We start from the raw sequence: 27,796 nt of genomic DNA on the forward strand, positions 1-27,796 counted from the left end.
GTTTTTGTCATAATGCACACTAACTGCTGTCTACTTTACGTTCAACAGGTAATACGGATGATTACAGCTGCGCAAATACTTGGTCCCTCCTCTCCTCCGTCCTGCCTCGCAGAGTGTGCGGTTCCAGCTGCTGCCGCCGCTGTCTGCCTGCCTTCTAGAGTCTGAACTGGCTTCTCTCTTCGCCGCCGCTCCCGCATATTCAATGCAGCAGAGACCATGACAGGCATCGCCGCTGCCTCCTTCTTCTCCAATATTTGCAGTTTCGGGGGCTGCGGACTTCACTTTGAATCCCTATCCGAACTTATCGTACACATTGAGGATAACCACATTGGTAAGCACCGTCGAACAGAAACAATCAGTGCCGCACATATACGCAATGGCTGGGGTTAGCACGAATCAGGGTAAAGTGGCTAGGTTAGCCGTCTATCAGCTACTTCCTGCGTCCTGGACAGCGCTGTTGCTAGGTGTGGTATCGATGGGACCTCTGCCTGTTTATTCGGTTTAGTTACTAGTGAATCTTCAAAAAGTACATATTTTCTATATTTGCAAGTTATATATATGCATATAGTGATTTAGGCACAAGTACTAATGCATTTAGTCTTTTACGCACGTAGCTGTCTCGAGCTTATGCTCGCTCAAACCATTGACTGCAATTCTGCGCTAGGCCCGTGGAAGCTACGCTGTGAGCGCTTGCGGAGTAGCGGAACAAGTACAGGCGGAAAACTCGACTTTGTAAACAAAATTTGAGTTGTGAGCTGATAGAAGATACTAGTTTTACGTTACTTAACATTAATACATCAACGAGTTGTTGAGGATTATACATTTGGAATCTCTGACAAATGTTAAACCACTCCCCCCTGTTGAATGCGGTTCTGAGACTCAATTAGAATCAGATGCATCATAACCCATGGAATTCATAAATGACTCCTATTATAGGTATAGTATAATACTTGTTTAAAACTGTATATGCTCCATGTATTATTCATGACATTTATTATGTGACCCACTGTGTTGTAACTTGTTCCCAAAATTGTCTTCATTTAAAGGGGTAACCATTTGACTCCAGACCAAAACTGCTATTTTAAGGAACAGTAAAGTGCATGGTATCTGAATCCGGGTAATTGTGTTTAGCAGTAACACTGTGTGTAAAGTACTATCATGAGATATAGCTTTCATAAAAAGAAAAACATTTGATTGCTTTCAGAAAATTGCCGTGTTGCTTTTCTCACCCATTCATGTTGCTTTTCTCACCCAATACCGTTGCCGAGAATAGATCAGTGGTCTTCAACCCTGGTCCTCAGGGCCCACTGTCCTGTTTGTTTTAGATGTTTCCCTGCTCCAACACACCTGATTCAAACTAATAGTCGTTATCAACCTTCTGCAGAGCATGATACACCAGGCCTACATGTGAATGTGGATCACCTTGCGTCTTGAATTGAATATTTATACATCTGGATATGGGTCACACAAAAAACTCCTTCTAGCACAGCAGGGTTGACAATGCTACCCCCGCAGAGAGGGACATGATAAGGTCAAATAACCTTCTCAAGTTCCCCTATTGTTTTTCGGTGTCCTGTGCCCTAGGGCTAGAGGCTGCCTGGGGAGCCCCACAACAGTTTGTCTGCAGAACAAGAAATCAGATTAGGCCCAAATGACTGACTACCGTGAAAACACAACCACTCCTGTAGGAATTGTGGTCTTGTCCTCTTAGTATAGTCGTATCTTCTCTGCAACATATAGACCAGACCTCAGGCCCCAACCCACCAGGAATCAATCATGTCCCTTGTGTGAACCCTGAGCTTCAATCAGCTACACCCCTGGGGAGCTCGCGTGGCAGCTAAGTCCAGATAAAAACCCTGTCATTGGCTGGAATGCGGGGATCATGAATCATGATTGGTGCATGCTGAGCAAACTGATAAGTCACCCTTGTGGTTACCATGGGGATGCGTAGGCCTGCTTTGGTGGTGCCGTGGCTAAACTCTGTGAGTAGACGATCGGTGTTGTATTGCATGGCAACAGCTCACTTACTCCCTTATTGTTTTGGAATCGTACGTTGGTTTTGTGCGGCGGTGCTTTTCTCACGCAAAGGCTTGACTCCCACACCGCCGTGTTTTGGTTGTGGTATTCGTACGTGCTGTTAAATAGCTGCCTGCAGAGGGGTTGGGTAATGAGTACTCCACCTGCTCTGAGAGCTGCAGCTGATAGTACCCCCTCCCCCGACCACCCCGCGTCTACCTCCGCCCAATCCCACCCCTCTGCTGGTTAAGTCGTTCTGCAGAAGCACGTGCCGAACTTTCAGAGCATCGGGGGTCAGGCGCTGGATGGGGGAGTGCAGGGACGGAGTGCATCTGGAATGCAGGAGTAGCCTATTCAAGTGCTTCTCTTAAGGTAGGACTGAACAAGCCCTGACCTAATCATCTTGAATGTGCTTGTCGAGGGAAAGGGAGAGAGGGGGGATCCGGGGGTGATTGAATGAAAAGGGGGTTGCCTGCCTACAATGCTGTCCCTGTTACTGTAGACCCAGACTGGGAGTAATGGGTCAGTTGTCATGGTTTCCTCTTCTCTCCCATCAACTCTAAATCTAGAGCCATTTGAGTTCCTCACCTTTAACCTCTAGAATCACGCTTGTACACCGCTGTACAAATACATTCAAAGGCTGAGCTACTGCAACCCTGATAGTAACAGTGTTTTGTTACTTGTTCACCACTTACGCCGCACAATCGAGGCCTTGTTTCGTGGACAAACGTCGTCGAGACGTGCCTTTGTCCATGATCCAGGGAGAGTTCCACTGTGCATCTCTGTCTGTGTGTGGGTGATGCGTGTCCAGTCAGGAGAGTGGGACAGAGGGAGCTGGGGGTCGCATTGATGTGACCAACAGAGGGAGCTGTAGCCTACCCTAGGATGTTGTCTGGCTGGTCTGGATGTAAGGATTTCGTACCAAGTACACTGAACAGGTCCCACTGCAGACAAGATGAGAATGAATCCGAACGGTTGTGAGGATCATATTTACGTCGTTGGCAAAGACAAACCACTAGCTTGGAGTTGTTTGTCACTAGAGGAGATTTTGTCGCTTTTAAATTCCATGGGATTAGTGCTGGAATTTGAATAAATATGACCTCACCTTACAGGTTGAGAAAACCAGCCTGTAACACTGTCGGCCAATACACTGTGCAGCTAACATACGCGATGGAGGTCAGACAGTTAAATGTTCAGTGAAGCAGAATATAACTCCTGTCACCCGCACTGTGAAAACAACTGCGACACCTCAGTGGCTCTCAAAAGGAGGTGAGGAATACACAGTCGATCCAGGAAGCTCGATCCATCCAACTGTGTGGCGCGTCGAAAAAACACACACTCTCTGCAGTCGACTCAGTCAACAATTTCAAGCTGGTGTTGATGTCTACTGGGCCCAGCTGTCTCCAGTATTCTTTTCTGGTTGCATGACTTCCTCGCTTTAATATCCTCTTCTTCCCTCAGAGTGAGAGCTGAACGTGTGTCCGAGGTGTTAGCCCAAGGAGGAACACTCCCAATGACTTATTGGGGAATAATGAGCCAATTAGTGCACCCCGAGTGGAAAAACCGTGTTGCCCCCACCTCTCATGTCCCTGGTCTGCTGGCCTGTACCCGCTTGCAGAAGTGCGAAATCTGGCGCGTTCTGCCGAGCGCCTGTGAAGCATAATTACAGAGAGTGCGCTTGATTTGGCCTCTCTTCCTCCTCATCTGGTGGCCTGCTGCTTAGAACACATTCTCCTTTATAATTAGAGGCCCGGAAAACAAGCTCTGCATTCTTGTCCCCGTATCCCCCCTCCACAGCATGCTCTGTCGGCGTCAGACCAGTAGGTGGCGCTGGTTTGTTGTCTTTAGAGAGTGGTGGTAAAAGGAAACCTGTCTTTTGATCGTAATGCAGACTAGAACCATTAGACCTGTTGTTTAGACAAGTTTGAGAGTGAACAGGTTCAGGGCTTGTTTTGTGCCTTCTCTTAAACCTAGTCCTGGGAAACATTAGCTCATGCCTTCATATTGAGATTGATAGCAGACACATCCATCTTAGGTTAAGACCAAATCATGTTTTCCCAAATCATTTGTATATTAAATGTAGGCCTTTTTTGTTCTAAAAATAGATGAGGCCCCATCCTGTATTACCAATGCGATTCCACATTGCTTATCTCAATCTCACTGGGTTTTTTCAAGAACAGGTGCAAATCAGAGCTGGAAAGGGACTGGAACTCATGAAGGATTAGCGATTTAAGAGCCCCATGCCAACACACTGGATCACTGGTTAGCGTGTTGTGTTGTGTGTGGGACAGCGTTTCTCCTACAGTAGGTTCCAGACCAGTGTTAAGCCATCGAGAGCCCCATTGGCCATGCTGTGTGACCGTATGCAGGTCTCCGTGTCCCTGGGCTGGGATAACGATGGTCTTTAGTGTCCAGGCCGGTTGGTTCCCTCTAACAATGGCTCAGTGTAGCTGCCCGACACAGGGGGCTCATTTAGGAGCGTTTTGGAATGCACCCCCAAAATGTGAGCGGAAGTCATAAATTTGGGAGGCAGTAACTGGCGCCCCGTTCCGTGCACCTGGTGGACCTAATTACATTTCCCCATCCCCGACACCAGTTCCCCAGGCCCCGCCCCCGCTCCTGGGCTCGAGTGCGGGGAGGAGAGAAGCCGCTCAACACACACAGCAGCCTTTATGAGACAACCGGGCAGGCTGTGTTGATGTTGCGTGCTTCACAACCAGGGGTGTCTGGTTCGGTTTGGGGCCTATGCTCTGTGTGTGTGGGTGTAGGTCTGTGTTTGGGTAGTGTTTTAGTATGAGCCTGTGTCTGTTTATCGTATCTGGATTCGTAACGGGTCCATCCAGCCTTGAGAAACCAGGGGAGGAACAGGCAGGTCGACGCGGGACCCACAGTAGCATGCAGACAAGCCACAAGTCTGCTGCTGCTGTTGTTGCTTCCTGGACTCAAGTTTAATTTCCTCGGTGGAAGTCCTGCCTTAATCCGTTCACCGTGCCACCGTCCCAGGAAACGTTCCCCGCAGCTCGGCCCCACCATAAACATGTCACCATGATGCTTGCCACTCTGCGCCACCCCGTGGGGTGAGGGGGTGGCTGGGAAGGGGGGAGAACAGGGGAGAGGAAGCGGGGAGGTGTGACCGTGTCTGGGGGAAGGAGGGAGTAATGAAGGGGTAGCAGGTGTCACTTCCCCCCCCCCCCCCCCCCCCGTCTTGCCTCAGGAAGTTTTGGAGTGCGTCGTCCATCCCCTGTTTCCTGTCCCTGGGTGCCGGGCCCCATGCAGACTGTGTGGTTGACATCATGTTTCGTGATGACGTGGGGACAGTGAGCTTCCACGGGGACGACAAGCTCTCTGAGAGCCGACACACTGGCAGGCTCCTCACAGGGTCATCGAAACGAGACCCACAGTCCTTCCCATGCCGAAGCTCAGGGTGGAGTTTGTCGATCTCAACATCTCGGCATCAGACGAAGATAAACAAAAACGTACTAATATCTCCCAGAAGGTTCTCGGCGGATCTAAAGACCACCGCAGTGGACCACCTGTGTGGATCGCTCAGACGGACCCCCGTTCTCCTCTCCGGGGGGCCCAGACCCTGGTCCTAACGGGGGAGGTGGGGGGTGGGGAGGGCTTGTGGATCTGTGCCGGTGGCCCCAGCAGAGTGCTTGGGGCTCTGGGGGGGGATGGGAGTTTGGGCTCCTGCCGGCCTCCCTGTTCCCTGGGCCCCACCTAAGGTGTGTGTGATTTACGGTGTGTGGGAACAGATTGATCCGGAGCTAATTGAGCGGTCGCTGAGCAGCCTTTCCCCCCCCCCCCCCCTCACGCTGCTGCTCCTTTATGCTCATTAGTGATCTTAGGGAGGATTTCCCCTCTCTCACATGCACACACTCAATCCCCTCACGGAACTCTCAGCAGCACCTCCGAGTTTTGGCAGCAGAATTAATATGGTTATTAATGTGCGCGCCTTTATGTCTTTGTGTTTGTGAACGGCCGAGAGAGGAGGCACCGTGTGCGTGTGTGTGTGTGTGTGCGGTCCTCCCTTGCACACGGTAAATCACGGCTAATGAAACACTTGGTCAGCAGTGGAGCCATGGGAGAAGCCCACCTGGCTACAGAGGGACCCTACCTGTCAGAGCGAGCGCAGAACAACGCCCACCACCACCACCCCCCAGTAGAATCCCTGGCCTCGCCCCCCTCCCTCCCTCCCCTCAGACCCGACCGATCTGCCTGTCGTTGGGGTTCCTGTGGCTCCTAGTTTGCCCCCCGGGTCTCCAGGGTGCCGTAAACAAACAGCGGCGTGGCGGAGCCCGTGTTGTTGTTTCATCACAAGGTGTTAAAGTCTTACGGCTCCGGGCGCTGGCCCGAGTCCCGTATTAGATCCACCGTCGCCTCAACTGGGGAGAAATGTTTGACTTTTCATGTCCTCCAAAGAGTGCGGCTGAGGCGAAGGTGCTCAGGAGTCCCATAGCGGGGGGGGGGGGGGGGGGACTCAGGTGAGATGAGGAGGGGAGCGCTTCTTTTGAATTCTCCTTATGGAGGGGTGCATCTGCAAACCATTACCTCGGCGGGGCTTCATTGCGTGAGTGTGGGAGAGTGTGTGTTGTGCGTGAGAGCGGCATGGAGAGATGACGGCAGGATTTGGAACGGCGCTTCATACCATTCCACGCCACACAAACACGGCACACACACACACACACGCCTCCACGCTGACATTTCCGTCCTCTCTCCAACTCTGGGAATACAGAAAGCTTTGGAGCAGATGCTAAGATGGGCAGGAATCTGCGTGGCCTCAGCATGAGCCCACCCATAGAGAGAGCGTTCACTGAAAAGAGTTCAAGTTTGAGAGAGGCTACAAGGTCACATCTCGTGTGAATCTGGGACAAGCACGTCAGTGATGTGATTCAAAGTGCTCTCGCCATAGGCTGCATAAATAAATCATTCTGACCCCGAGGCGACTGTTTATTTTGGTCCTCAGTCTGTTGTTCGCCTCCTCTACATTACATCACAGAATACAAGCCCTCTACACTGTTGTTAAGAATGATCCTGCATGCATCTATTAAGGATCATTTTGCCTGCGTGTGTCTGAATATCATTACGGTTTGTTTGTATCCTCATATTACGACGTGTTCACAATACACTGAAGCAATGCATGGATAGGGGATTATTGAATGTACGAGAATCGTTTCAGCTGGTGTTCCCTGGTATGCCACGGCTGCCAGAGATTCTTTTAGCCACAGGGGGGCAGCACTGTCCTTGCATCCCGGCCCGAGACACCAGGCACAGCTGGTGAGTGGCAGAGGCAGGGGGGGGGGGTTTATGGAGCGTCTCCCTGCTCCCACAGGCATGGCAGTGGGCAGGCTTTTTAAAGTGAGGCCTGGTTCACCTCAGGGTGCGGATCTCAGCCATTGTCGGGCTGCAGAGCAAGCCAAGCGTCTGGAGCCCAGCATGGGAAAACGCAGTGTGTGTGTCGAGTGTGGTGTCCACGCAGCCAGTAGGGTGGCCGCACCGAGGGCCATTTAAAAACGGAACGAGGGAGCTTCAGAGGGAAAACGCGGCATCACGCGTGGCCTCGTTACGCCCTTTGTAGGCAAGACCCTTTGCTTTCGAGTTGGAGAGATGTTTTATGAAAAAGTTCATGCCCAGAGTCGAAAGAGACTGGATATGAGGTGGTTTGTGGAGAATCTCCAGCTCAGGACCAACTGCCGTCTAGACAGTTAATGACATCATGTCGTATTCCTAGTAGACCTGCTACGGTCCAAAGGGCTGCAGTGTCCCAATGTTCAACAGGGACCCTTGGACTGTCATAACAGCGTTACAGTAACAATGCCATGGCCCGCTGTTCTGTGTGTCTGTCTCGGTGTGGTGTAATTTGACTGCTGTCTCTCTCTCCCTCTCTCCCCCCCTCTCTCCCTCTCTCTCCCCCTCTCTCCCTCTCTCCCCCCCTCTCTCCCTCTCTCTCCCCCTCTCTCCCTCTCTCCCCTTCTGTCTTTCTCTCCCCCTCACTCTCTCCCCCTCTCTCTATCTCTCCCTCTCTCTCTATCTCCCCCTCTCTTCCCCCTCTCTCTCTTCCCCCTCTCTCTCTCCCCCCTCCCTCTCTCTCCCCCTCACTCTCTCCCCCTCTCTCTCTCCCCCCCTTTCTCCCTCTCCCTCTCTCTCCCCCTCTCTCCCTCTCCCTTTCTCCCCCTCTCTCCCTCTCCCCCCCTCTCTCTCTATCTCTCCCTCTCTCTCTCCTTCTCTCTCTATCTCCCCCTCTCTCTCTCCCTCTCCCCCCCTCTCTCTCTCCCTCTCTCTCTCCCCCTCTCTATCTCCCCCTCTCTCCCCCTCTCTCTCCCTCCTCTCTCTCCCCCTCTCTCCCTCCTCAGACACAGACCCTCGTCTTCTGGAGAAGCAGGAGCAGCAGCAGCCCACCTATGTTGCTCTCAGCTACATCAACAAGTGAGGACGAGCTGTCCCAACCCCTCACACCACATCCCATAATACCTGGCCCTGGGAATGTCTGTCTCCATGTAGTGTGCTGCAAAGTGACTGTACAGTATCATGCTCTCCTTAAGGATTTGATTACCACTTAGTTCCATGAGCAAATTGGCTTCGGTAGCCAGTCTCATCTGGTGTATTACTCCATATTAATTAGGTTAGCATATGGTAATTGGATTTGGTAAGGCCCTGGGTCCTACAGAAATAGAGTTAGATGACATTGCAGTTTAACTGGCGCTGTCTTTGATATGGTGTGTGAATGGTGGGCAGCAGGCCTGCAGCAGGACCCAGAGATGGAGAATCAGCCTGTCTCCCTGGGTCTACAAACACATCTTGATGTGGTTTCTGCTTAATCTGTTAATTCCACTTTTCCTTTAACAATGTCTGTGTGAACATTTCACTTTTATGACATACATTCACCCCAAGACTTTACTGTCCGTCGTAAAGTTCCGGTCCCGCATTTACCGTCGAGAAATGGGGAATGGTTTCGGTGAATGACGGTGATGGAACATATGCTTCCCACTAGCGGTCCAGGTCAGAACCTGGTCCTAAACGGTGTGAGTGTTCCTCGTCCCGACAGGTTCATGACGGACGCGGCGCGTCGGGAACACGAGACCCTGAAGAAGAAGGTCCAGCCCAAGCTGTCCCTGACCCTGACAGGGGGCGCTCTGTCCCGGAACAACGTGTCCACGCCTCCACGCCACAGCAGCGGCAACCTCACGCCCCCCGTCACCCCGCCCATCACCCCCTCCTCCTCCTTCCGCAGTAGCACGCCCACGGGTAACTATGACAACGGCCCACCTGCCCCCCCGCCCCTGCCTCAGTGTGGGCAGCAAGGCTTGCGAAACTCTAGTAACAGCCCTTTGATGCTTGTGTTACCATGGTGACAGCCCTTCACCGCTAGCATAACCATGGGAACAGCACGCACTCCTTGCGTGGTCGCCGTTGAGCCCGCTCCCACGACTGGTTGGGTCGTTTATCCACTGGGAATGCAGAGAAGCTGCATCCGGTCGGCCAGTATTACAGTGGTTATTTCACACAGAACGACTTGCTGCTTCTTGTTTTCCCATGTTCTCAGACGGTTTAAGAATATTCAGCGTTTTTGTTAATTGCCTTTTTTTCCTTGTTTGTTTGGATCTTGTGGTTGTGAAGCTCAAACCTGGCTGCTACACTGATAGCTGATGCAGCATGTACATGGAGTGTATTAACTTTGAGACCTGTTGAAATGGGCGGAATTCTTTCCCACAATCGAGCGTGTTTCAGGCGATCATCAAATGTGGGTTTAGTAACAAGGGAAATGCAGAATGTGGGAACTCTGCTTCAGAACACATGTGGACGGACGGGCTCCGAGGCTCTGCCTCTCTCTGCACAGTCCCAGAGAGGATCGCAGGGGCCTGTGCCAGACCAGGGGATGTCCGTCTGATCGAGAAGAGTTTCTAAGAGGGATTGAGGAAGTGTAAGCACCTACAAGGCTCGACTTCTAATCTGAGTGTGTGCGTGCGTGCGCGCGCGTTATCTGTGCTTCGCCCCATCCAGGCAGTGAGTATGACGAGGAGGAGGTGGACTACGAGGATTCGGACAGCGACGAGTCGTGGACCACGGAGAGCGCCATCAGCTCCGAGTCCATCCTCAGCTCCATGTGCATGAACGGAGGGGAGGAGAAGCCCTTCGCCTGCCCCGTGCCCGGCTGCAAGAAGAGATACAAGGTAGGAGCCCCCCCGCGAGCTCTCCCCGTCGACGTTTGGCCACATCGCTCGATACCCGCGCCTCCGTGTCAAAGCGAGGAGGGAACCGAGATGTGCGGTAGAACCCGGATGAGACCGACGTCTGAGAGCAGGGTGTCGTTAGTTAATTGAATGTGACTGCATGTCAACATCCTTTAACGCAACACGTACGGTCCCCTCCAATGATTGACTGTGTTTTACTAGATGTTTCCGTTTACATCTGGGGTGTGTGGTCGGGGTAAATGAGGTGCAGCTTGAGAAAACGGTTCAGCCGATGTGAATTTCAGGGTTACGGTCGATGGCACACATGGTAAAGCAGTGGGCCACGTCCGTGACGTTTACAGAGAAGGACGAACAATGTCGTCAGGTTGATGGCGTTGGGAGCACCAGTGTCCTGAAAATGTCCTGTGTTCCCTCGTTCCCCCCTCCCACCTGTGCAGAACGTGAACGGGATCAAGTACCACGCCAAGAACGGCCACAGAACCCAGATCCGCGTGCGGAAACCCTTCAAGTGCCGCTGCGGGAAGAGCTACAAGACTTCTCAGGGGCTCCGTCACCACACCATCAACTTCCACCCGCCCGTGTCCGCCGATGTCATCCGCAAGATGCAGCAGTAGGGCGCCCAACCAGCCCTCCCCCCCCCCCCCCCCCCCCCCCGTCCTACCATCACCAGCAGTGGCTGAGTCCCTTTTAACACCCCTTTCCCCCCACCACACCCCTCATTACCTAGGCACACTCACATATACAAACATACTTTTTTTTTTTCTTCATTACACTACTCTTTTATGGCATGCTTTTCTCCCGTTTGTATTTGGGAATGTATCTCTGTAGTGTTCGGTTTTGTACTTTTGCACATTTAAGCTATCATTCATCTTCTTGTACTTTCTGACACATGGTGCTTATTGGTAAAACTTGTTGCAGAGAAAGCCAAGTCCCTGATATGGAGGGAGGCATGAATATGGAAAGATAGAAAAAAGACAAATACAAATTGAGATTGTATGAGAAGAAAAACGACTTTAGAGTTAGCTGAGGAAGAAAAACATTATTTCTACACGGAAATCAAAGATCATCACATCATCATCATTCAAACCACTTCTCTCATTTCGGCCCACTAGTGATACACTTTTCTGCTGCAGTGACAATTCAAAGACAATGTTTGTAACCTACTACCCAATATATAGAAAATATATGATACTGTACATTTGTGTACAGTATATACATTCAGTGTATACATACCGTATAGAAAATGCACTTTCATATTGAGATTTTGAAAATGCTCCGACAATTTCTTTACCAATTTGAGCTGACAGAAGTGGAAGATCCTCCTATATAGAAATCTTTTTTTCTCCGAATCTTTTTTTTTTGTGTTGGCACCAAATGTTAATCTCAGGTGACAATTCGCCAACAATTCAGTACCATAATCCTGCCCAACTAACAGGATCATGGAGTCAGCTGTTATCGTTGTTCCCTGGAACTCCAGGACTGCTTCAAGAGTTCCAGAAGCCTTTCTTAGGGAGCTGATTGGTCCTCTTCACCAGAATCTGGTGAGGGGTTTAAAGCACTTTCTAGTAACCTGTTGCCAACCAATTTGAATGGTTTACTGTTGGGTTGCCAATATCTTGGTCTGCGATGATATTTAGTCTCAGAGAGTAGCTCAAGGAACTCTGAAGGTACTAGATGTTCCCCTCAATTTTAAGGGACGTTATTTTTTTTCACCAGACCTCCAGCATTTCCTGTTTGTTGTGAGATTATGTATATGGTTGCCTTGAACTGTAGACCACAGCATTCCAATCCAGAATATTTCTACAGCCTCGTGGAGACGATCCAAGGAGTTCAAGCCTAGCCTGTTCAAAACGTTCTTGCTAGATGTTCCTATAAAGATAGACTGGTCCAGACTGTCTGCGATTCCTCCAGTGTAGACTACAGCCCAGTGCAGTGTCTAGAGACCTCTCCAAGAACAAGAGACCTCCAGTCGAGTTTAGCACGCTTCCTTTTTATGACATCATTGAATACCTCCTGTTTGAGTGGAGCACATTACCAACTCTTCTTATGTGCCATGAATAGGGAAGAGGCGACTTGGAACCACAGGGTCCAAAATTCTAGCAGAAAACCAGACAAACTAGAGGAGGCTATTAATGACTCATTCAAACATCATCACTGCATGGAAGTTAATGTTGCTATGGAACCATAGTTTATATTTAGATGATAACAGTGACAGTATTATACTGCCAGTGAGGAGGGAAGTATTTGAAATATTGTGTATAGTTAATGTATTGTCATGTTATCAGTGTAATTTCATTAAATTATATTTTCGTATGTTTCTGAAGTGACAATGTACGTATGTGTATCCAGAGGTTGTGACGGACCTGACGGTGATGTACTGAACTGTCTCCAACAACAACAAAAAAAGAATGCTGCTTCATAATGTAAACTTGATTACATTTGAAAAATACAAAATGCCTCTGACGTGTCAAATGAGTCTGTCACAAAAAACACCCGAAACCAAACATTGTTTCAAACTGACACTTTTATTGAGATTTTATTCATTTTTGATACATGAGTCAAACACGCGAGGAAATGAACAGTCTCTATGACAGGAATAACTTAAAGAAGTAAAGAGAGAAATACATTTAACACAGGCCTGACATGCACTGATCAGCAGAGCGGTTAGGCATGAGCTGTTTAGCCAGACACACAACACAGTAGAGTTAAAATAATAAAACAAGCAGAAGAAATCAACTTGCACTAATGAAGAACATGTCTTTCACCATAAACCATATTGCGAAGGCTTTGTGCAATATCATTGGCCTTTAAACTTAGTTCTAAAATAGATTATTTAATAATATGATCAGGTTTGGATTTAAATCACAGAAGCAATGCTTTCGTCCTGACTGCATCAAGTGCAGCATGGCTGCTTTCTATAAAGAAGGGATATCTGACAAACAAGAAGCCCAGGGGAAGCGTTTGGTTGAAGGGTTCAATGTCTGTTTGGTAAACCTGTAACTACTGTCCCTGATTTCTTAATTCTAGTGTTCATGTTTTATCTTTTAAAAGTGGTTTCGGACAGAGGTGAGTATAGAACAGTCGTTTTCCCCCAAAGTCTCTTCAAACGAGAACCAAGAGGACTTTTTCAAGAGGTCTGTTTTACTCATAAACCCATAGCCCTCAGTTACACTAAAATCGAATAACATCGTCCTTTTTGGAGAACCGCAGCACCTTTCACTTTCACAAGAAAAGGCTCTTCTACGTAAAAGTTACAAACTGCAAGTCGATAACAATCCTAAAAGTGGATCTTCACACTGTTACATGCGGAAAAAAAGAGTGCAGTGGGATTGACGTCAGAGGCGAGAGAAGCTGGCGGGACCGGACGCGTCTGCGCACCTTCCGAGGGCGTCTAGTCGAAGTTGAGCACGTTGCCGTCGAAGTGGGTGAGCACGTGGTTCTCGAAGATCTTCTGGTCGCAGTCCAGAGGGAACTGCTCACTGCACATGGGGCAGATCTTCCAGTGGCTCTCCACATGCTCCTCGAACTTACTCTGGTCATAGTTGGGGGGGAAGATGACGTCACACAGCGGACAGCGCTTGTGGATGTCCATGCTGCAGAATGGAAAGAGGGCAGGGGGGGGGGGGAGGAGGAGAGGAGGATAGACGCGAGGAAAAAGATGGGGAAAATGGAAAAGAGTGAGTTTGGGGTAATGAGTGCCAAGTGATGATGTTGGCAAACCAGTGAGAGCGGGCTAATAAAGAGCATCTGTCAGTGAGTCGACGTGGGTGGGCCCTGTGCTGCTCTACGCCTCGCAGCAGGATTAAGGTGGCTGGGTGGGGCAGGGGGGGGGGGGTTCCACGCACAGCAGAACAAACACTTTGCACATGTTAGTATGATGCATAGCATGATGGGAAAATGCTGGGCTGAGACAAACAAACACTTGTGTGTGCGCGTGTTACCTGGACTCAAAGCAAAAGGTTGTCTGCCCCTCGTTTAAGACAGGGCTGTGGGGTTCAGTGGCTGCAGGGTGTTCACCGGCATTGCCCTGAGAAGGGAATCACAGAGCAGCTTCAGAAACACACGCGAAACAAATCCCCACTACAACACTAAAACAAGTGTACGTGAAGCGAACCAAAGGTTGGAAGGACACTCCGTGAACGAATGAGTGTACAGGAAATGCAACGGGGAGGGCGGGCACTCACGTTGTTGTTGTTATTCACCTGCTGCTCCTCCGGGTCCTCCAGGCCGTCGGGCCGGCTGAGGTTGCGTGCCGGCTGGATGCACACCACGTTGCTGTCCCAGGACGGAGGGCCCACGGGGGGCAGGCGCAGCACCTGGTCGTCGGAGAACTCCCCGTCCGCTCCGTCTGCGAGGGGTCGTTCATTGACTCTTTACTTCTTTGTTTACATACAAATACACCGCTGATGTTGGTCCTGCGCCACTAAACTCGATATCATTTGTACAAAGATTCGTTTGAATCCTACATGAAGCATAAGAGTCATCCGGATTGTATATTCAATATCCCTGAGCTACTGTGCTATGTGGTGAGTGAGTGTTGTTGGTAGAGGGAAAACACCATGCATGTCACGGTACAGAGAGCCAGCTGTGTGCGCCAAACATCGAGGTGAGGACTACCTCTGGTGTCGGAGGGGGAGTAGGGGTTCCCGAAGTGCAGCTGTGTGGGGGTCTGGGGGACCAGCAGGGGTGTGGGGGTGTCCTGGGCGTAGGGGAGGGGGTACTGCAGGAACAGTGACTGGACGCTCTCAAGGCTGATCTCCTCTTTGTCTTCCGACTTCCTGGGGCTGCCGTTCTGGAGCTCCTGGTGGGGACAACAGCAGGACAATGAAGGTTCCGAACATTATAGCGGTTCCATTCGTTTGACTCCCATTGAATCTGTGGTGCTATATTAGTTTAAGGAGCTGAATTGTTTTTTCTTCACCCACATCTGACGCGTGTAATTGCGGAACACTCCATGAGACGTCAGAGTGCATAAATGGATTCTGACGTACGTCTCTGAGAGTTAAACAGAAACTACCCATCAAATCTACGTCCCTGCGTCAGCTATGAGACAATACTTCACCAGCCACAAGCTTCCAGAAGGTCTGAGGCTGTGGCTCGCTGCTTGCCCTCACACACACACACACACACACACACACAGTTTAATTAGCATCTTCATTAAAAAGAAACTCTTTGCGTTTTCAAAGGGAATGGAAGGCTGTGTTTTATTGAAGTTTGTTGCAGGCGCCAATTTAATTTACAGTCTGAACCTCAAATTGGGTCATTTTGCTTCTCTGAGCTTCAACTGCATTACCCCGTGGCAGTTTTTTTGGGGTCAGTGTGGATCTAGCTGTGGTCCAGAGTAATTGAATGGAAAATAAGAACTCACTTACTTTGCTTCACCAATTAGAGAGACATGTTAAACCCAAACCAGATTAGGAGCCGGAAAAATGGCAGCTTTCGGGGCATTTTTAGCTTGGTAAGAAGACTTTGAAAGGAGAAAATGAAAGCTGTCACTAACCCCCTCGAGTTTCTCCTTCTCCTTCATCAGAACAGCAAGAGTGCCTTTCAGTTCCTTCAGCTCACGGCCTTTCTCTGCCACCTGACTCTGCACACAAACAGGAAATGAACTTTTTTTTGATCCAATTTCAAAGGAAACTCAGTCTAGAAAAATAAAACTAAAAATGAAGCTTGATCTCTGATATTTAAGACAGAACACTTCTCCAGAGAGTCATGCTAATTGATAATAGGCCTAAAAAAGGCTTTGGTAGTTGCTGACTGCTGATTTACATACTGTAGAGCTCAAACCAAAACAACTCGTTGGAACCCTTCTGAGATGCTGAACAAATATCCGCTAGCGTCGAGCCAGCCACTGCATTACCCAGACAGCAGGAGCGGGTTCTTCTGGAGGCAGGCTTAGCTGTCTCCAGCGCTCACATAAACGGCAGTAAAACATACTCTCTGAACAGGCCTGCTCATAAACACCACTGTCACTCGTTCGGTGTTCCATTGGAGATACCATCAAGGGCTGAACACTTGAGTTAGACCAGCTATACACGGTAATAAACAGCCAGCTAGGATGTACAATCCAAAAACTGTTCTGGGATTTCACCAACAAACAACAGTGGTACACAATTGTCTTATAGCCAAGTATTAACGTGCAGTTGAGAGTGATTAATACGTTTCTGTTCTCTAGTAGTAGCTCTGTGATAGACAGCAACTCTGGTAAAGCAGCATCCAGTCAGAAGGACTGCAGGAAACTGGCATTGGCACTAGCCTAGCTTTAGCTTTGACCTAGCTTTAGCCTCACTGCTAGCCTGTCCTGCCAACTGGCACTACCTTAGCTTTAGCTTTGACCTAGCTTTAGCCTCACTGCTAGCCTGTCCTGCCAACTGACCTTGTAGCGGTCCTCCTCTGCTGCCAGCTGCAGCTTCAGGCTCTCATTGGTCTTCAGCTGCTCCTTCAACTTCACTTCCATCTTGGCAAGCTCGTCGGCAAACATGCAGCTACGCTCCTTCTCCTCCTACAGGTAACAACACAAAGCTGCTTCACAACACCTATCTGGGATCTCATGAGGACAATCACACGGAAGCGGCCTCTCCCCTACTCTGTTTCGACTGGTTGGCGCAGGATGGTGAGAATGTCCGAACATGACACCGTTTTGCCTGCCAAACAGCTACTTACACTCAGCATCTGTTTGCATTTCTTGTATTTGTCGCTCTTGTCGGAGGCTTCTCTGTTCATGCCTTTGAGCTTCTCCTGGAAGATGGCCTCTAGCATGGGGTCAGCAGAACCTGGGCTACCTGGAGGCCGAGAGAAGAACACAGAAGTAGAAAGAGAGACGCAGAGAGAGAAATACAAGTAGAGAGAGAGCGGTAGAGAGAGAGAGGAGACAGATAGATAAAAAGGCAGAGAGAAAGATAGAGGTGCGCGGGTTAGACTTCCAGAGAACACTGAGTCAATGAGCAAACCACTCACACCTGTGCCCAGGGTCAACATAGAGAGGAAGTGAGTGTATACCTGGCACTGATGTGTCTGGGCTCACAGACAGAGGAACTGTTATGGCCTCCGCCGCAGGGGTTTTCTTCAGTTCCTACCAGACGTGAAAACAAACCCATTTTGTCACTTTGATTCAGTGTTCTCTGGTTTGTGTGTGCGTGTGTGTCTGTTGCGCGTGCATGTGAGTGTCCTAGACTCACCCCCTGCTGTTCAGAGTGCTTGGCCACCTGTCTCTGGAGTCGCTGGCATTCCTTGTACTTCTCCTTGTAGTGTTCGGCGGCCATATGCAGGCGTAGCTTCAGGTCCTCCACCTCTCGCTGCAGCTCGAGGACGGTGGCAGGATCCACGCCTTCCTCCTCCGGCCGGGCCTCTGCCTTGGCCTGCAGGCAGACAGGAGCCCACGGACTGAAGACCAGCTCATACCTTGACCTCCAAACCTCTTGCATAAAACTGAGCAGTCATACTATTTCTAACTGGTTCATAGTGAGAATACAGACTGATCCTTGACACGAACCACTGGAAATACTGTTAGAACAGTGCACTTTTAGTCCTAGATTATTTACTTACAACGTGCACTATTTGTTGGCGATTTGGGTAAAAGCATCTGCTCAACTAACTCGATTTTCACATGAACAATGTGTTGTCGAGTACACCTATTCCAGAACCGGGCTTGCACGACAGGGAATCAGAGTGGTAATGCTCCTTACTGCCTCGTGCTGGGCTTGGACCTTCACCTGCTCCACCTGGCGCTCCAGCCGGGCACACTGCGCTTGGACGTCGGCCTTGTCCCGGCGCAGGGCGTCGGCCTCCAGCCTCATGCGGTACAGGTCGGCCATGCTGCGGTCCCGGGTGCTGGAGGCGTCGCGGAGCTCGGCGCCCAGCAGGGAGGACTCCTGCTGGGTGGCGTGGAGCTGCTCCTCCTTCAGGCGCAGCTGCTCCTTCAGGGCCTTCAGCTCCCCCTGTGACGGACACCAACGCACACTCAGAACGACGAGGATATCGGAGGGCGAGCGTGTTTGCTGGGGGGCTGGTAGTGGGTGTGTATTGGTGAAGGGGGGGGGGGGGGGGGGTTACCGACGGGGAGGCCTTGGCCAGGACCTCTCTGTGCTGCTTTTCCTTTTCTGTCAGGCAGGTGCGCAGACAGCCCACCTCGTCCTTCAGCTGGGCGATGGTGTTCTCCTTGTTCACGTCCACGCCCTTCAGCATCTGCAGCTCTGCACTCAGCTTGGTGTTCTCCAGCTCACGGTTCTTCAGGTGAATCTGTAGCGCACACACACACACACACACAACAAATGACCAAAAACAGGGGGGGGGTTAATCATCGAAAGAATTGTTATAATCCAGCCTGGTCTTTTCTGTGTAACCTTCTCTGTGCAATATCGTCGAGACGCACCCGTCTGCATTTGTACAGTTAAAATAAGTGTTGCGTGACCTTAATTACATAACAGAGATTGAGGTGAGCCCATAAAGCTGCCCCTCCAATCCTGCTCGGCGATGGCCAAGTTAAATTAGGTGCAGGTTTGACTGCGTTTCCGCAGAGACCGTGCGAGTGCCACTCCTAGTTCCTGAGCCGAGCCGGCCACAACAAACAGCCGGGAACTGGCACGAGGACCAGAGGAAGCCGGGACAGGGCCTGCCCTGTTTAGGCCCAACGCACAGAGCACGCACTGTGCACCTACACCAGAGTCAGGCCTCAGGACGTAAACAGAACCAAAGTGTTAACACACAGGTTCAGGGGTCCCGGGGATGGGGTTAGGAAACGGCAGGGAGCCACAGGACTACGCTAACCTTGTACAGTTCCTTCTCATCCTTCTCGTTCTTCAACTGGGACTCCAGCGCTTCCTTCTCCACGGTCAGCTTCTTCACTCTGTCCTTCAGGCTTGGGACCAAATCATAACAGCAGGACTTTCATCACTTGAGTCCAATCCTTAAAGAGACAGCAAATGAACCATCGTTTTTGGTGGCTGGCTGGTTGGCTACCCCTTTGTCCAAGACTCACCCGTCCAGCTCAGTCTCTCTCTGTAGCCCTTTCTGGGTGATGCCTATGAGGTCATCCTCCAGCTGCACAACTCTTGCCGTGGCCTCATCCAGCCTCCTCTTCACCTCCTCTCGCTCCTCTTGTAAGGCCTGGGATGAGCTCTGCACATCCTGGAAGAAGGAGGGGGGGTGGGGGGGACAAGGAGTCAAACAAAAATGTTGGTATTCTGTGGAAATATTTTGTAACACCACGAGCTATGAGGGGTTTGCTAGCCTATTATGGAACAGGACCAAATGATTTCTAACTACACTGTTTACAACTATTTATGATTTTTTTTACTAATAATTTTATGAACTGTGTTGGAAACATGGACTCATTTATTTCTGCCCCCATGCTGTTGTTTAAGAGAACCAAGTGTTCTTGCAAGTGTGATATTCTTTATTTGGCCACAAACTTTCTAAGCACAACCGTTTTTAGCTCTTTTCCCAGTTCTCTTTTCCTTCTACAGTAAGAAACTGAAATGGTAGACTGTGCTGGCTGCAAGCAGCTCTCACTGACCACTCCCCCTCCTGTGCCGGACACAAATCCAGACCTTTATGGCTTAAATCACAAACAGGCAGCTAATAACGCAGGTCTCTAAGGAAGTGCTGCTTTGAATATGCCTGTGGCAAGGGAGGCTGAGGAGAAAACTGAGGAGAAATTGTGACTGCAAATACGTTTTGTAATGAAACTAAAAGTTTGCACGATGATTCATAAGCAAAAAAAAAAAATCTTTGTACAGTAAGTTTATAGGCAGGATTTTGGAATCGTTTTTTAGCAGCACATAAAAAAACATATGAAACTTTGACCATAAAATTAACAGCCGCAAAAACAGTAATCATGTTTTCATCTAGAGGCCATTTTAAACCTTGCAGGATTTATGGCGCAAAAGAATTATATGAATCATTGTTCACACTATTTCATGAAACACATTATATATGCCTAATGTTGCTCTATGAAAAATGAATGACTTCTAAAGATCCTGACTGTCAAGGTCAGATTTATGTGTTTGGTGGATCCAGCTTGTGGGTTGTTTCAAACTGAGGGTGGAATGAAGACTCTCACTAGGGGGTGCTGAGAGACTGTGAGGCCAAACCAGAACAACAGCATTCAACATCACAAGATCTCCTCCTTTTAGAAATGTACGATATTCTGCCATCCAGTCTGAAGAATCCTTATTAAGCCTCAAGGCCTTGCTTATCCATTTCTGCTCCATTTACAACCCATTTCCACGTCACTCGATCAAAGCAGCAAATTCGGATCATCATCTCACTCCCAGTGAACATGAGTTATAGAAGAGGAACAACGAGACGATTGTGTGAGTCTTTTGTTCCAGAGTCGGACTGCCTGTCTGGCTCTCACCTGATTCTCTCGTCTGAACTGGGCACAGGTCTCCTTCTCCTTCTCGCACTCCTTCTGCAGGCTCTCCTTCTCCACCTCCAGCTGGTCTCTCTCTTGGTGGAGGAGGGCCATGGTCTTCACCAGCTCCTCCTTCTCTCTCTGGGCTTCCTCCAACTTTTGCTGACGGGATGAAAGAAAAAGGTTACTGACTTTTGGGGAAAGTTAGCAAAACCCTAGTTTAACAATTTGACAATCTTTACCCAACAATAGCCTAGTACAGAGAGCACCTTTGTATTTTCTTTTTGATCTCATGAAGCTTGAGGTTTAGTTAGCGTTTAGTATGAAATTACGGTGGTGAGACCATGTTAGTGATAACATATGTCATGGAACTTTACAGTGTACAGGTGACACTTGGGGAGCCTGGATGGGTGGACGGCATGACTCTGTGGCGGATGGTGCAGAGGCAGCATCCCGTACCTCCAGGAAGCAAGTCTTGGTGGTGACCACCAGGATGTCCGAGTTGCACTCATCCTCCACGGTCAGCAGCTCGTCGTCGGAGGGGCTGTTGGCACGGAACTGGAAGGGCGTGCTGGCGCCACGGATCTCCCCTTTATGAGTCACGTAGCAGAACTGGTAGAACTCGCTGTCATCATTGGGAACGTAGTATCCTTAGAAAGAAGAGATTTGTCAGCCAGACCATGAAGCAGAAGTGGACAGAGCGTAACCTCGGTTCAAGACACTGAATAAAGATTTCACGAAAACGGCCTTGTTAACACCAGCAGACAGCCCGATGGCTACAGTTTCATATTTTATTGGTGTTCGCAGTTTTGCTATTAAAATCCCTTTAACGGCCCTCAAAAGGGCACTGACAAGTGGTAACCCAACGTGGTTGAGATGTCTAAAAATGTGGTTGGATCGTTTACCTTGAAACACCACAGCCCTGTTGACCGCAGTGCCCTCCTCGTAGGTGTCAGGAAGAGGCGACCACAGGAATGTGTAATAATCGCGCGCTGTGCTCCAACCGACCTGTGAGACGAGAGTGGGCTCAGGTTAGACAGCACTCGTACCACATTCGGACAATAACAACAGACCAAGCTTGAGGGCGAGGACAACCATCGTAAACCCCAGAAACGACTGCCCCACGCCACCTGGCAAAAACAGAACGGTTGTGGTTAAGATGAGGCAATGTACTTATAATAAGTTGTTATTATTTCATGTTTTACTATGAAATATCATAGCTGACATCCTCGCCCGCAGCCTATGGTGAAAGTCTATTGGCTTTCGAACCGTGAACAACGTAGCAACATGTCAGAGATGACATAAGGCCCACTTATGTAACCAATCCAGTTTCTGGCTGCCACGTGTATGAGGCCAATGCTCGTGAACTGGTCCGACTGTGGAAAAACAGCTACAACTCACCTCAAACAGGAAGAACAAAATAGGTGAAAATTTTATACATACTTCAAAATGAAAACCAAGATGTAATTATACAAACTTTATGTGTTGTTAACTGATGCCTGATGAGGGGGGAGTACAGAAAATACATCCATAATTTCAGCCCACTGCCATAAAACTGTCAAACAAAATCAGACTCACATTGGGCTGGCTGGCTTTCCAGGCGTACACGCTCAGGCACACACACGCATCCACAACAAGCCAAACTCAATTCTCACACAGTATAACTCTCACACGACCACAACGGAATGCAACACTTATAAGATGCGATGCGAGCCTGAAGTCCACCCGACAAAGAAGCGTTTCTGAAATCTCCAGACGACTTTGTGTCTTGAGAACAATTTTTCTTTCAGATCGACACAATGTGACCATCATGTTTTTCCCCGGGGGGGGGGGGGGGGGGGGGGGGGGGTATTTGAAAGGTCTGAAGCAACAACGATGTGAGTGTTGATCTGAGACACAGATAACATGGCTCTGGTGTTCGTAATCCCCACGTTGTCACCGGGGGTGTTCCCACCCCCAGCAGGCAGGAACAGGAAGCCATTAGAGTGTGCCTAGTTAGAGACTGTCCTCGCTAAGGGCTCGGAGCTCACTGCTCCGCTCATTAGCGCAGCTCGAGGTAAAAGGGGTGACGGGTCTCTGTGAGTAGGTCTTTCACGTCAGCCAGAGGTCCTGGCTGAACCTCCACACAGGACTGGGAGGGCTGCAACAAACTCAAAACACGGACACACGCATCCAACTGACAGCACAACCCTGGACTCTGCATTATACCCTAGAGGCAGGGCTTGACAATAACGATGGCCTGATGGCCCGGGGCCAGTAAAAAGTAACGTTGGGACGGTTAAACTAGCAACTCACTGTCCCGATCGGGCCACTGCAAAGCATTGATAGGAGAGAAAAAAAATGGCATTGTAAAACTTAACACCCTGCATGTTTTGCTATCTGCTAAATGCATAAATGACTTTGCAGCTCGTGGGGCACTCCGTTGGCCAATCAACAGTTGAGTAGTGAGTGACAAGTGGTTGTGAAATTGTAATTCTCTAATCTCAATAAATGTTTTAACAACTTTCACGAGACTGGCGCGAGACACAGAAGTGAAGATGGCAGCAAAGGAGAGCTACGAGCTCAAACATAGGCAACTTTTTTGATGTAACTAAGATGCACTGTCGTCTGTCTTATATTCCCGTCTAAAGCAGTCAAAAGTGGATCTTTTTACACAGGCACCGACAATTTTCGAAAACAATCCCTGACCAGCCATGCTAACAGCAGACAGCACCTGGTTTGCGTGACAGCTAAGCGGGTGGTTAACAATCCATCTTCCGGGCCGTTGACCATGCTGGTCAGGAATTTAAATGCAAATGCCCATCGTGTTATTGCACGACTTATAACAACGGCATATCACGTAATTAAGACGGACCTGCCGTTCCCCTTGTTCCCCTGGGCTATTGAACTGCAGCAGAAGAATGGTGTCGACTTGGGTACTCAGTATCATACTGATGAAATGCTATGTAAGCTTTTATATATTAGCATCGAGGAACCAGAGGTTTCACAGTTTCAGCCAGACAGAGTTGTGCAGAGATGGCTGTCAGAAGGGGAGAGAGCACATTATGTTTGAGGTTAAAAGTCAATCGTTTTTCTGACTGTTACCTTTTTATTTTTTATCACTAGAAATGTGATTTCATTCTTGTTCTTTTTATATCCAGGATGTGTTTAATAAATGGTTAAACGTGTTAACAGAATAACTTATAATTCTTTGGTTTTGTTGTAACAATGATAAATTACAACTTTTGGAGGGGGGGGGGGGGGGGGGGCAATAAAAATGGTTTTGGGGCCAGTAAGTTTCAAACCCACTGGCCCCCCAAAATGTTAACGTTCAGCCCTGCCCTAGAGGAATGCTCTCAATCCGAGCCACCATTTTCAAATCCCCCAGATGCCAAACAAAAAGCTTTTTAACCTAATTTAGCTTTGTCCAGAGCCTAATTTTGCGACTGTTGCACCCTTAGAACATGTCCTCAGAAGACACCTGAACCTTTCACAAACAGGCCCTTCTGCAAAAGAGCTGCAGGGGCCTAAATTCACAGAACTGCTCATGCTGGTAGTCTAGTCTACGTTGGAGTCAGGCTCTATTAATCAAACAGGCAAGACAAGTTGTCCATGAATCACCGAGCAGGGCTGTGCTCTGAGACAGGTTAATTATAAAGGTCTATTTGCCATCTCCTTGGTACCTCTGACAACCTGTCCCAACAGCTCCGCTGTGCTGTCTACAACGCCTTCAATCACAACTCTCGGTAAATGTTCAAACATCAAAGCCCCCCAGAGTCTGCGCTTGTGCATGTTCAAACAAGAGGATATGGGCAACCTCCCCTGACAGTAAATAAACGGTGGGATGGAGAAAGGGGTTTGTTTGGATTGGCGAGGGGCACAGTGCAATTCCAGCTTTTGTAAACAACTACACTTGTTTGTGTGATCGTATTCAGAGAAACAAGGTCCAGGCTTGAAACCTGCAATCGAGAACATGTCTCTCTCGCCTAGACGTAACTTGGATATTGACATATCAACACGAACATTCTTGTTCTTAGTTTGACGTCTGATCTCTCACCTGCATGCTATGGAACTGAATGAAGAATGCCTACATGCCAAAATCATTTAGAATCAGATGGAGGGCTGAAGAAAAAAAAAAAATCAGCATTCTTCGTTAAAAGTAATGAGACAATTGCAGCCCCGTGTCTCCAGGGGGCGATAGCAGCTTAATGTCTATGGCGCTGTGTCGGGCCAACAGAGAGCATTGCTTCAGGCCCTGTGAGTCAGAACGCAGGTATCTGTCCTCTTCCAAAACTTGGGAGCTTGGCACCAACACTGCTGGCTGTCAACACAGCCAGGAACATTTGTACAATTTATGATCCCCTGCTCAGCTTTTTCCACCTTCACTCTGTGTTTTAGAGGCTATGGGAATTAGTGCTTGTTACGAGACACAGTGCATTGCTTGAGGGTAAAACCCTTTTTTGTACGCAAAACCGCCATCGAATGTTGGGCCAAACACTGTAAACATGCCCAAGACATTTCTTGATCCATCTCTGGCAACATAACCCTTACCCCTGTCTAACTGAGGCTTTCCCTACCAATCCACAACTTTTTGGACACACAGAGTCTATTAAGTTTATGATTTTACAGTTTGGACTCATTTGTTTGATGAGATTCGGGTTCACAATAAGTCTTTATACAGTACGCTCACTTATAATAACACATTTTGCAATGTCATAATAAAACAGACTGCTTCTGTTTCATGGCAATGCAGAATTTGCTCTTGTAACAGAACCAGAAAGATAAAGTTAGAAAGTTAACTGTGCGCGTGTGTGCGTGTGTTTCATCCAGCCCACACAGATGGGGAAGGGAAAGAAGAATTGCACTGTTGCTTTGATCTGATATGTTCTGAACACAGACCGCAACTCATCAGTTCACACTCAAATTAAAAAAATTCTGGTCTACAACAGTAGAGCCTGTCTCCACCACCCCCCCACCACAGACAAGGCTCAAAACAATTACTGCTGGTGTATTGAATTTAATGTGCTCCTTAACCAGCCCCATCTGGGACACTCTAGTATGCAGGGGGGTCAAACCTCCACTTTCTCTCTAGCAACCTCGTTTTCACAAGCTATCAGCACTCAGAACCAATACTGAGAGGTTTTTGCTAGTCCAAACCAATTTACTTCAGCACATGAATGAATGAATGCTTCACACAAAAATGTTATGCTTTTACAATCCTATGTTATGATCCTAACAAAACGGCCCTATATCCAAGGTGTCCCATTCTACTTGCGCCCCCATCCCCAAACTGTTGTCTTCACTTACATACGTAAGTTTGCATACAAGGCTTTTACAGCAGACGGGTGTCGGTGACTTTCAGGCTTTGTTTGAACTGAAAATGGGACACAGTACATGTGAAGACGGGGATGACTCACCTTGAATATGCCGACCCAGTCCTTCTGGTGAGGCTGGATGAATTGGGTGAGGGTATAATGGCATTCCAATGCAGCATGAGGCAGGTAGCTCTTCCCCACATTCTGGAAGATGACGTGGGCAAAGTTCGAAGTGTCCATGGCGTTGCCTACTGAGGATGCGTCCAGGAATAGCGCCATCTATCACTCAAAACTGGTTGCAAAGAAAAAAGGGACGTGAGGAAAAAAAGCAATTAATTCATTCAACTCATGATTATCTGAATGAGAACTACTTGCAATGACACAAAATTGACAGATTTTTTATATATTTTTATAAAATATATATAAGAAAAGTCCTAGCTAAACTCTGTGGTGGTTTCCATGTATGACTCACACACACACACATCATCTATGACGGGGACTCACAAAGGGATGGTCTGTTTGTCTGCCCTAAACTATGCTACTGACAAGTATCCCTGGAAACTAGAGACAGGCTTAAAACGATCTGTTATTTAGTAAGAATGGATCAAAACAGGCTAATACTGCTGGATGTGTTTGCATAGTAGCAAACTAAAGGTTGTTATTGTTATATTTAGACTTGCCCGCGTTGCCTTGGAAGGCACTGTTATCAGAACATGATACTGTTTCTGACAGTGGTTCTCTGAAACATTCAACATCCCTCCTCTAACCCAAGCATAGATAAGTACATGTATTGAGCTGACTAAGAGGTTTCCCAAGGGAAAGGCCTCGTTACACAAGGGAAAGGCCTCGTTACATATAGCAGTTAGTCCTCATCGTGTTTTTATGTTAAGCTATACCGTTTAAGGCTCAAGGGAGGTATGCATGTGCATAGGACAGAGCAGGACTTTCCAGTTTATATGCATTGGTATGTTCTAAGCAAGTCTACATACGTGACAGGAGCCATTTCAAAGAGACAACACTCATAGACACTGGTTCATGTGTCTAGTTTTAATTCCAACTCCATTTTGAAAATTATCGGCATACATAAGATATCGTACAACCAATTCATTCAAAATCGCCATTCTTCAAATGACAATAGCATGCGTATAATCAGCAACTTCTGTCTATTATAATCTGTCAATTGAGTGGCTAGCTAGCTTTCCCATGTGTTCGATTTGGTCTTAGAATACTGTGGGTGAGGATGAGGCCAATGTAGTGACAACCCATTTCAAGCTAACAATATCAATCTATGTGTTTAGTTTCTAGGGACTACAATTCATTGTTTTGCCATTTTGTAGTAAACTGTGGTCTATCTATCGTCCTCCGACCGAACAACCGCTTGAGTGATTAACGGCGTTGGCTAGCTAGCCATATCATACAATACGCTTGAAGAACAGGCCCAGACCTCTGCCCTGGACTCAAGTCGTCTTTTCACAACCAACCAAGCTAAGCAAAGATAGCTAAGAAGATAGAGCTATATACTCCGATGATTCAACAACAGTAATGATCCTCTGGCAACTTCGTTCCTTAAATTAAACATTCTTTAGTCAGCCGTCCTTGTACGGTGTCCCCTTTGTAGCTACCTACATTACTGTGGTCTACGTTGTTGGAATCAGATAACGCACATTATTAGCTTGCTGACGTTAGCTAGCTAGCTATTCTAAAATGTTATCACAATTATCATAGCAAACCGATGAAAAATGTCTTTTTTTCTTTTTTCTATCGATGACAATTCATTAAAAGACGACAACGTACCCATTTACCATGCTGAAGAGCAGATTAAAGCCAAGATGCACGTCAAAATAGTTATTGACGCAGTTGCTGTGTCAGTACATTCCCCACGTTCTCTCTTCCTGGAACAAAACAACAACATTCGCTCGCTACATCATTTCCTGTCAAAT

The 27,796-nt window shown here is 48.4% G+C and overlaps 2 protein-coding genes across 6 annotated transcripts; one reads left to right on the plus strand and one right to left on the minus strand.

The window, feature by feature from the left end:
• jazf1b (JAZF zinc finger 1b) lies at positions 1-12,919 on the plus strand. Of its 2 annotated transcripts, none has more exons than XM_047028582.1 (5): positions 1-331; positions 8,370-8,442; positions 9,062-9,261; positions 10,018-10,187; positions 10,646-12,919. In XM_047028582.1, exons 1-5 carry the CDS (start codon positions 217-219, stop codon positions 10,820-10,822), a joined length of 735 nt encoding a protein of 244 aa, XP_046884538.1. In that variant the 5' UTR covers positions 1-216; the 3' UTR covers positions 10,823-12,919. The 2 variants fall into 2 exon arrangements, with proteins under 2 accessions (XP_046884538.1, XP_046884539.1); XM_047028583.1 differs by lacking the exon at positions 1-331 and adding an exon at positions 344-936.
• tax1bp1b (Tax1 (human T-cell leukemia virus type I) binding protein 1b) lies at positions 12,715-27,775 on the minus strand. Of its 4 annotated transcripts, none has more exons than XM_047028580.1 (18): positions 27,651-27,775; positions 25,959-26,148; positions 21,468-21,570; positions 21,022-21,212; positions 20,566-20,724; positions 19,186-19,334; positions 18,975-19,065; positions 18,261-18,446; positions 17,921-18,145; positions 17,387-17,566; positions 17,208-17,280; positions 16,872-16,990; positions 16,585-16,710; positions 15,709-15,795; positions 14,826-15,009; positions 14,393-14,556; positions 14,150-14,235; positions 12,715-13,801 (listed from the first exon to the last, which is right to left on the minus strand). In XM_047028580.1, the coding sequence occupies exons 2-18, from the start codon at positions 26,133-26,135 to the stop codon at positions 13,600-13,602; spliced, it is 2,502 nt and encodes an 833-aa protein (XP_046884536.1). In that variant the 5' UTR covers positions 26,136-26,148; positions 27,651-27,775; the 3' UTR covers positions 12,715-13,599. The 4 variants fall into 4 exon arrangements, with proteins under 4 accessions (XP_046884536.1, XP_046884527.1, XP_046884517.1 ...); XM_047028571.1 differs by having other exon boundaries at positions 17,894-18,145; positions 27,659-27,774; XM_047028561.1 differs by having other exon boundaries at positions 17,894-18,145; positions 27,651-27,774.
• Positions 27,776-27,796: the final 21 nt, after the last annotated feature.

The sequence above is a fragment of the Hypomesus transpacificus genome, chromosome 2, assembly GCF_021917145.1.
Source record: "Hypomesus transpacificus isolate Combined female chromosome 2, fHypTra1, whole genome shotgun sequence".
Lineage (NCBI taxonomy): Eukaryota > Metazoa > Chordata > Actinopteri > Osmeriformes > Osmeridae > Hypomesus > Hypomesus transpacificus.

Bases quoted from the DNA above. Each gene is read 5' to 3' on its own strand.
- jazf1b (XM_047028582.1), top strand. From the start codon at position 217: ATGACAGGCATCGCCGCTGCCTCCTTCTTCTCCAATATTTGCAGTTTC. The intron at 9,262-10,017 runs GTAACTATGACA...CGCCCCATCCAG, and splicing joins CCGCAGTAGCACGCCCACGG to GCAGTGAGTATGACGAGGAG. The intron at 10,188-10,645 runs GTAGGAGCCCCC...CCACCTGTGCAG, and splicing joins GCTGCAAGAAGAGATACAAG to AACGTGAACGGGATCAAGTA.
- tax1bp1b (XM_047028571.1), bottom strand. From the start codon at position 26,135: ATGGCGCTATTCCTGGACGCATCCTCAGTAGGCAACGCCATGGACACT. The intron at 18,146-18,260 runs GTAACCCCCCCC...TGTCCGTCACAG, and splicing joins TGGCCAAGGCCTCCCCGTCG to GGGGAGCTGAAGGCCCTGAA. The intron at 14,557-14,825 runs GTAGTCCTCACC...GACCCCTCGCAG, and splicing joins CTCCCCCTCCGACACCAGAG to ACGGAGCGGACGGGGAGTTC.